At 36.0% G+C, this 9,841-nt stretch overlaps 1 protein-coding gene across 1 annotated transcript; it reads left to right on the top strand.

The window, feature by feature from the left end:
* Positions 1-2,648: 2,648 nt before the first annotated feature.
* LOC149153596 (sugar transport protein MST4-like) lies at positions 2,649-6,701 on the top strand. The gene is made up of 4 exons (XM_089444772.1): positions 2,649-3,055; positions 3,938-4,257; positions 5,040-5,666; positions 5,827-6,701. The coding sequence occupies exons 1-4, from the start codon at positions 2,917-2,919 to the stop codon at positions 6,328-6,330; spliced, it is 1,590 nt and encodes a 529-aa protein (XP_089300898.1). The 5' UTR covers positions 2,649-2,916; the 3' UTR covers positions 6,331-6,701.
* The last annotated feature ends 3,140 nt before the right edge of the window (positions 6,702-9,841 follow it).

The following is a 9,841-nucleotide window of genomic DNA, read 5'->3' as shown; positions in this document are numbered from 1 at the left end:
AAATGTTATTAGATCTAAGATTTTTGTGATCTATAATATAGATAGATATCTTTCGGATTAATCACATAATCAGGGTTTTGTTAATATTTAGAACTAACTAACCATTAAATTAATTAATAAAGTAACTAGAATATTATTAATTACTAAGACAAGTATACTATTATTAATTATTAAAGATGAGGAGTTGTTTATTAAAATAATAAAATATATTTGGTTAAAACTAGCCGTTAGGAAAAATAAAAATAAATTATTCAAAATTTTGAATAATTTATTTTTATTTTTCCTACTGCTAGTTTTAACCAAATATAGTTTATTATTTTAATAAACAACTCCCTACTTTTAATAATTAATAATTGTATACTTACTTTAGTAATTAATAATATTCTACTTATTTTATTAACTAATTTAATAGTTAGTTTTCAATAGCTAATTATGGGCAATAATGTATCTATACTATTTATTCCTTAAAATTAATTGATTCTTCACTTTGCCCTGAGGATAGACTACATTAATGGATTCGAAACATCGACCAAATCTCGATTAATCATCTTAATTATATGATTAATCTAAAAAATCTCTATCTAAAATATAAATATTATATACATAATTTTATATAAATATTATATACATGATCAAATACGTTCCACGAACATAATTTGTCTAAAACTTCGTCTAAATGTAAAGTCGTAAAGTCATTATTAACATATATCTCACATTACAGTGTTGTCATAAAGAGAATCGCGCTTTTTTTTTCGATATTTTACTCGATGGCTGCCGAAATTTCAAAAAAACATTGATAATGTTCTAATTTTCTCCCGAAAATCCAAACGCATTATAACGACCTTTTGGGTGGTGCCCTTATATTTTGGTAGCTTTCACTATATAATGTGGCGATAAAATCCATTTACATCTTATTAATTCCTCTGCCCTTTACATTCTTCGCTTTTTTGTTTGGATTATTCTAACAATCATGCCAATGTGGACTCTTATTCCCCCTTTTTTGGATTCTCGAAAGTTATGTAATTAAAAACCTTGAAAGTTCTGTAATTAACAACCTCGAAAGTTATGTAATTAAAAACCTCATTATTGATCTAAATCACGTTTTAAATGAATAATTAAGTTTGTTAGATTAATGACCTTTTTTTTTTCCTTTTCATTTTTCCATTTTGTTATTTCCTTTATTCGAAAGGAACCCGTGTGAGGACCCACCCGAATACTTTACTTATACATGACGCATATCCGCACAATATAATTTGTGGGTCAAACACACAATGCGTTTATTTATTCTTACACGTCTCGTACTCCTCCGCCTGTGGACTAGTGGAGAACATGGTATGCCACCGCACGGCGTCAAAGTCACACAAAACTAAAATAATAACTCAGCCGGGTTCGGGTTTGGGTTGTGTGTGTGTATGGGCGCTGGCCAACCTATCCCACCTGAGTTTCACAATTCAACGGTTACCGTCATCAAATTTGAATGATGGTATTAGATTTGAATTAATTGAAATGGCGTAACCGTGAATCAAGGTGGGAGATGATGACGTGAGCAACTCGGCGGGGTGTAAAGAGATAACTATCGATCAAATTTGGAGAGTTACCGCCGACCAAATTAGGTGACATGCAACTAACACGTGCGTCGGACGGTTTCCGGGGTTACCCCACCATTTCGCAAGAATGATAGCGGCGGTGCATCATCTGTGACTAATCTTGAGGTGGAAAGTAGTTTTTCCACCAGATAAAACGTGATTTCTGACGCGGTTTGGTGAGATTTTACTGTCCAATTCCAGTCCCATGCGGCTAACGAGATCTCTCTCGCTCTCTGCTTCGTCAGGTCTTATCCATTTGTGTGTTCCTTCATTCAATTACCATCGAAATTTCCATTACACTCCAGTGCATTGCCTGCCACTGCTACCAGATTACAATCAGCAGCGCCTCCTTATCCATTACAAGCTTTGGTTAATTTGGGCAAAAGGTCATCCAACGTGGCAAAATAAAGTCCATGCTTAATATCTTCCCTCTTTGATTATCCGACGTGGCATAATCATGTCCTAGTTTAACATATTCTCGCTTTTGCTTATTGGTGTCCGCTTTAATTTGCTACACTACTCGGATCTTACGTGGTTTGAAAAGACAACTTGCTACCGATATTTAATTTACACGTCGGTTCTGTCTGTCGGTCGCCGGATGAGAAAACAACGCGAAGTGGATAGGGTGAAATTCTACAACGCCTTGCCTTGATTTTCTATCTTTCACCTAAACACTTTAAAGGCCAGTACGGGATAAGAAAACAAGTTGACGTGGAATGAAAACAAGGTGAAGTGGATAAGGTGAAATTCCGCCATGGCGTTCTCACTTCCTTTTACTTGAATCCTCTCGGAGTAGTAAACTAGAGGGAACTATATGGCACCACGTGGCATATTAAGGGATAGGCTATGTGTGTATAGGAACTCCGCAGTTGGTCAAAAGAGGAGGGCCCCTATGCGAAAGGTGTGGCGGGGCGGGGCCACCGATATTGGTCGGTGGCTAGCATGGTTCCTAGAAAGTAGGGGAGCCTGAAGAGAGTCGAAAATGTGTGAGAGCTGTGAAACTAGCCGTCGCCACACGGACAAGAGAGAGAAAGTGAGATAAGTTGACTCGTGCAATTGCGACTACAAATTGCCCCACTCCCCTCGGCAAATTGCAGAGACCATTTGTATTTGTATACGTTGGCCCCCAAGATTGAATTGAGAAATCGTTCTGTCTTTAGTCTTCCTTGTTTAGCCAAGGTTGAAACGGACATTGCCCAGATCATTTGTTATAAAGAGACTCTGCTCTTCTTCTTTCTTTGGTATAGGTTGTTAAGAGGGTAAGAGTTGCAATATTTTGACATTGAAGAAAATATTCAGTGTTTTGAGTTAAGAATTTAGTGCAGAAACCATGCCTGCCGCGGGATTTGCCGCTCCAGTAGCGCCTGGGGCTGTAGAGTTCGAGGCGCGCATAACGCCGTATGTGATCATGACTTGTATCATGGCTGCGAGCGGAGGGTTGATGTTTGGCTACGATGTCGGAATCTCTGGTAAGCTTTCGAAGCTTAATGCTGATTTTTGGTCAGTGCGTTTAGAGATTTCACTTTTTTATGGCCGTTAAAAGCTTTTTCTTGTCGAGTTCTGCAGTAAATTGTTTCGGCAGTTTTGTGCATAAACCTGAAATGTTGCTTTTCGGCAGTTTTTACTAGGATTTTAGGCATTTTAAAGGCTTTGGAACTTTGTAATAGTTCCCTCGGATTGTTCTGATATTTATTTTTTCTCACCTGATTTTCTCTGGCCTTAACTTTTTGGACTTCTTATCGAAATTTTATTGCATTATCCGGCTTTTCTCCTCTCTTTTTTGAAATGTCAAAGTATTTTCGTCTGAGTTGATCTAGCGTACTGTAACTTTCACAGCGTAGAAATAGAACAACTATTCTCCCTGATAGATTTCACAAGCACCTTAAGCAACTAGGATGAATTTCTGTATATTGTGTACAATTTAAGCTTTAGGGACATCTGTATTTTTCGTCGGATTTTGCTGGATTTTAGGCGTCACGGAGCATACCGTGCGAGGGATTTGCACACTCGACTATGCTCACAATATAGTCATGAAAGACCTTCTCAAGATCCTTTGGAATGATAGATGCTTTCATTCCGTTGTGTAAACTGGATATCTAAACTCTATTTTAAGAGTTCTACAAGTTTAGAAGAGATATGAAATTCTTCGGCACTTTAGATCTTAGGGGAAATGTTTCTTGATATACTTTCATTTCGATTATGAAAAGTCTTAAGCTCCGTAGTAGACAGGCGCCGGCCCCTCTGTGGCGTGAATTTTAAAGGAACGCCTGAATGCGGTTAGTGCTTGCTATTCAGGATTTGTATTTTACATCTTTATTCATAATCTGATCATTGATTATGTTAATGCGTAGGTGGAGTGACTTCTATGGATGATTTTCTGGAGAAATTTTTCCACACAGTCTATCTCAACAAGCAAAAGGCGAAAGAAAATGCATACTGCAAGTACGACAATCAGGGATTACAGCTGTTTACTTCCTCTCTGTATCTAGCCGGCCTCATAGCGACCTTTTTTGCATCATATACTACCAGAAGATTTGGCCGGAGACCAACCATGCTTATTGCCGGTATATTCTTTCTCGTGGGAGTCACCTTCAATGCGGCAGCGCAAGATCTTGCTATGCTCATCGTCGGAAGATTATTACTGGGATGTGGAGTCGGATTTGCTAATCAGGTATGTAAACAGACGTTTCATTCTCCAGAACAGGGCATAGGTCATGATCTTTGATTTGATACTGAGATCTGAATAATTTGTAGCAGAATCGGCCCTGCTTATTCCTTTCAGAGAGAAATCGCGCTTATATCGGACTGTTTTTCGTGAAATTCTTGCATCTTCTGAAATTTATTTTGTTCTCTTGAATTGATAAGAGTGCGATCGCCGTATGTCTCTTTCATTTGACCGATTGTTATAGTGTTTGCGGTCAGTTTTTTAAATCTCTGCTTCATATAATGGCGATCTTGCACATAGTTCCGTAAATTTCCTGTCCCGCCTTTGATGCGACCGTTTCGTCCGGGAAACTTGCTTATATTTGAATTTCTTCCGTTTCTTTACTTCGAGATCCTTTTGTTAAGGATATTCAGCGATTTGTTCAGAATGACCTTATATTTTGGCGGATATTCATTAAAGCGTAATTTGCTCTAAGATTCAGTTCGGTCCGTTCCTTTCGGCCATAAATTCTTGAAAGAAGGCTTTGGAATCGTTTTCATTTTCTTTTTTTTTTCAATCATCTAGTATTCTGGCATTTTGTAAGGATTGTTTTTTCCGCTATTGTCTCTTGAAAAGAAAATTTGTTGCTGTGAAATTCAGAGTTAGGGCAATTTTGTTGCTGTGGGTGTACTCGATCCAGATTACTGTACTGTAAATCACTCAGTCGGCTTATAGCGTTGTTTTTTTCCATGACTGATCTATTGTACGGAGTTGTGACAAAGGTTTTTTTTATTTTTTTGCAACCGCAGGCGGTTCCTCTTTTCCTGTCAGAGATAGCACCGACTAGAATTCGAGGGGGTCTAAACATCCTCTTCCAGCTGAACATTACGATAGGCATTCTGTTTGCGAATTTGGTGAACTATGGAACAAGTAAGATCACGCCATGGGGATGGAGGCTTTCGTTGGGCTTGGCAGGTATCCCTGCAATTCTGCTAACTGTGGGGTCTATATTTTTAGTAGAGACACCCAACAGTCTGATTGAAAGAGGACACCTGGAAGACGGCAAGAATGTATTGAGAAAAATCAGAGGAACCAATAATGTGGATGCAGAGTTCAATGAACTAGTTCAGGCTAGTAAAATAGCCGCGAAAGTTAAGCATCCATTCCGAAACCTCTTGAAGCGCAGGAATAGACCTCAGCTTGTCATAACCATTTTTCTGCAGATCTTCCAGCAGTTGACTGGTATCAATGCCATTATGTTCTATGCTCCTGTGCTCTTCCAGACCTTGGGATTCAAGAACGATGCTTCACTTTACTCTGCCGTTATTACTGGAGCCGTCAATGTATTATCAACTGTTATATCTATCTATGCGGTCGATAAAGTCGGTAGAAGAGCGCTTCTTCTCGAAGCAGGAGTACAGATGTTCGTCTCACAGGTTAGTTTATTTTCGTCTTAAATCATTCCTATTTGAGTGCTCTGTAAGTATTGGTTAGTTCTTCATTTTAATTCCGCGATTGTTTCCCATGATGTGGTTTCTTGTACAATTAGTAAAACATCATCCTCACACACGGTATGGGTATCCTTTGGAAATGCAGGTCATTATTGCAATCCTTCTGGCAACAGGTATGAAGGACGAGAAAACACTTCCTCACGGCACGGCCATTGTAATAGTGTTGCTGATTTGCGTTTTCGTATCATCCTTTGCCTGGTCATGGGGACCACTGGGATGGCTGATTCCCAGCGAAACCTTTCCCCTGGAAACAAGGTCTGCTGGACAGAGTGTGACCGTCTGCGTGAATCTCCTGTTCACTTTTGTGATTGCACAGGCCTTCTTGTCAATGCTTTGCCATTTCAAATACGGGATCTTTTTGTTCTTTGCCAGCTGGGTGTTGGTTATGTCCGTATTTGTGTTGTTTCTCCTTCCAGAGACGAAGAATATCCCAATTGAAGAGATGATGGACAGAGTCTGGAAGAAACATTGGCTGTGGAAGAGATTTGTCACAGATGCCGACCTCATTGACGACGATGACGAAGATGTTTATTCCAAGAAAGAAAATGGTAAAGGCGATGCCAAAGCCTACGATAATTCCCAGTTGTGATCTTTCTCCATCCCATTTCATCAGTTGTGATCTTTCTCCATCCCATTTCATCACAGCGAGAATCACAGATCCATCCACCCACACCACACAGTTAACCGTCAGGTCACCTCTGGCGCAGCATCATAGGCGCGTAACAAAATTTTAATTACCGCTTATTACTCGCAAGATTAATGTAAAGCAAGTAGTTACAGTCTCACACTCCACGTATCACATGTATTGTATCTTTTTGATGATTTCATCTGTCATCCTCTTTAAATTTTTCTTAAAATGTTAGGCCGAATCGGCACTTAAAGAGCAGTCGATACTTAGACTACTCCTGGACTTAAATTCCTACCAGTGAAGTTATAAAATCTGGACATAGTTTTTTCCTCTTTCCTGTTCCAATGGAAACTGTATGAAATGTTTTCTCTATTTGGTAATTAATGTATTGAAATGAACTCTTTAGCGTTTTACAGAAGGGAATTTCACTAAACTCCCTAATTCATATACATTAATAAAAACTTAATGTATATGAATTAAATCGACGCAGAATCTTATTTTTCACAGTTGTCATATCTTGAAATGAAAATAACAGTCACACAGCAAGTTGTTCGAATCTCCAACTGCACGACTGTAAATATAACAGAAAAATACAAATATAATACCATGACTGTAAATACAACAGAAAAATACAAACCTACTGGACACCAGCTCGACAACCAAATATCGTAGTGTTCAAATTTTTTATTACGATAGGACTTATTTATTGGATCGGAGCACATCGTCCAAAGAATACCTTGTTATTTTTATTTTATTGTCGTCGCTGATTCAGAAGCCCAATAGCAGTGACTTTCTATGGAACAGATGTTTTGTTTTCCAGGACCATCGGGTCCAGTTGGGTGCATGTACAAATTATATATTGTAATTTAGTCAAGTCTCGTGTTATACGGACAAATCCAGGTGTAGATTTTATGCTTGATTTGGACTTCGAAGAAAAGGAAATTGGTACGTTTCATTATTGTACACATATGTCAATGGACAACGTCATTTTAATTGTTATTTTCAATCTTTGATCTTTATGGGATACTGTACCTCCTCATCTGAAAATGAAGTTCTGCAATACAAAATAAAAATCATTTTCAGAAAGACAAATAAAACATTAAAAAAAAAATATCCAGATTCGAGAGAGAACGACAAAATGAATGGTAGTGCATCCGATTCCTGATATCCGACAACATCTAGAAGTTCTCCGTAAATTGCTGTTTTTAATAATATCTTTAACCTTGGTTTCATGCTTTCAATTTTTAATAATACTATTGTTTAAACTAGATATTTTCACTTGTGGTCAAGTTGAGTCACGTAAGGACAAATACATTTTTTAGATTTGACTGTTTTGCTATTTTCCATGGTATCGCCATACTTGACATTATTTAAAAAAAATATTCGTATATAAAAGCATTGAATTATATAAAAGAAAGACCCACCATAAAAATAATTTGTGAAAATATAATTATTATTAAAAAACACTATAAAAGCTCCTGTATTCGACGGGCGTAAGCCCTTGATTATGGTAATGGGGAGATACCTTTACCTTGTCAAAATTAAATAAAGTGAGAGATCTAGCTAATATGTTTTATAATGTTTATGGAAAATTACATAGAATGGAGTTATGGAAATTAAGTTGGATAATAATAAATAACAAAAAGTTATGGATGTGTGTTAAAGTTAATGGAGAAAAATATATATATATATATATCCTAACTTTATTCTCTTCATAACCACTATATAGATCATTAAAATAAAGTTAGTTATATATATAATTTTTGTGCAATCACTTTAATGTCTTTATAATCACTATATAGGTTGCTAAAATAAAGTTGGTGGAATAAGTATACACAAAAGGAAGTACGTGTTAATAACATATATATATTGTGGAATTAAGGTTTCTCTAATCCATATCAAGTTTTGTTGATGCGTTTCGAATCAACTAGTGTAGTTCATGGTAAGGATAAGTTGAAGAATCAGAACCAACGAATGTGGTTCATCGTCACGACAAGTTGAAGAATCAGAACCAACGAGTGTGGTTCATCCTCAGGACAAGTTGAAGAATCAGAACCAACAAGTGTGGTTCATCGTCACGACAAGTTGAAGAATCAGATCCTAGTTGCATGTTAAATAGATAGAGTAAAACATTCAACTAGATAGAGTAGAACATTCAACGACTAAATTTGACCAGGCAACGACTATATTGACCTGGGCAACCAGAGTGGCTAACGACTATATAGGCAACGACTATATTGACCTGGGCAACCAGAGTGGCTAACGACTATATTTCACTGGGAAACAGCTAACTGGACTGGATCAAGGGATAGGGACAGGAAAACAAAATTGGTTAAATAATTAGTAAGTCGGTTATATGCCTATTACCATATTTAAATAAGGTAATGTATATATAGGAATCAATTAGACTTATATTAAAGTTATATAAATAAATACTTAGTTAGTTGAGTTAGTTAAATATCTATTATTTATATAAATCAAAATGAATCAAAAATACCAATATTAAACTTATATAAAAGTTATATAAATAGAGTTATATAATTAAATATTTTGTAAATTAAATGTAAGTTAGTTTTAATTATATTTAATTAAAAGGGTTAATATTAAATTCATATGGGGCTTTGGATTGATGGTGAATGGGTACACTGTTAAGGCACTCCTTGCTATAGGTCACTAGTTCAAATCCCCTTTTTGGTGCTTACCTACCAAAATAATAATAATAAAAATATACCTACCAAAATAATAATAATAAAAATATCTATTATTATAAGGTATTTATTTAATCAAAATGAATCAAAATTAAAAATAACTAAATATTTGATAATATTTTACAATTGTATAATTAGATATCTAGTTAATTAATTGTAAGTTAGTTTTAATTTTATTTAATCCAAAAGGGCTAATACCAAATATAAATAGTTAATTGAAAGTTAGTATTGTTATAGTCATTGCCATAACAACTAATTGTTGTTTAACCTATTAATAGATCTTATTAATAAAACTATTGAAGACAACCTAAGCCATAAAACTAAAACTATCTAATGATTATAATAGGAATAATTCATTAAAAGGATAACTTATTAAGATAGTTGAATAATGGACCTAGGATATGTGGCAAAATTTACCAAACTTAACTAACCAATGAGGAGAAAGACAGAAGTTTGTTTTAAATTGGTTAGTTAATCTTAAAAAACTTTCATCAATATTTAGTTAAAGAAAATTTTTATAAAGGGACTTTTATTTCTTAAACAAACAATATTGTTCTTAATATAAAAAGCTCAAACATAAAAAACAAAGGTACGATAAAAAGGAAACACCAACGATCAGAGAGTGAGGGGGGAATTTGGAAGGTTCCACAGAGAAGAACACCACAAGGAGCGGGGGGAGGAGGAGGGGGAATGGTTAGGAAGAGAGGGCAGGGATCCAGCAACTGCTAATTTTCAGTCGTCATCTCTATTGAGATTGCTTGGCC

The sequence above is a fragment of the Pinus tabuliformis genome, chromosome 9, assembly GCF_031772625.1.
Source record: "Pinus tabuliformis cultivar Carrire ecotype Pingquan chromosome 9, CPIR1, whole genome shotgun sequence".
In the NCBI taxonomy this organism is placed as follows: Eukaryota; Viridiplantae; Streptophyta; class Pinopsida; order Pinales; family Pinaceae; genus Pinus; species Pinus tabuliformis.
Note: the sequence above shows the minus strand (reverse complement) of the source record. Positions and strands in the feature narration are given on the sequence as shown.

Excerpts from the sequence above, each read along its gene's own strand:
- LOC149153596 (XM_089444772.1), top strand. The coding sequence starts at position 2,917 with ATGCCTGCCGCGGGATTTGCCGCTCCAGTAGCGCCTGGGGCTGTAGAG. Across the intron at positions 4,258-5,039 it reads GAGTCGGATTTGCTAATCAG|GCGGTTCCTCTTTTCCTGTC; the intron begins GTATGTAAACAG and ends TTGCAACCGCAG. Across the intron at positions 5,667-5,826 it reads TACAGATGTTCGTCTCACAG|GTCATTATTGCAATCCTTCT; the intron begins GTTAGTTTATTT and ends TTGGAAATGCAG.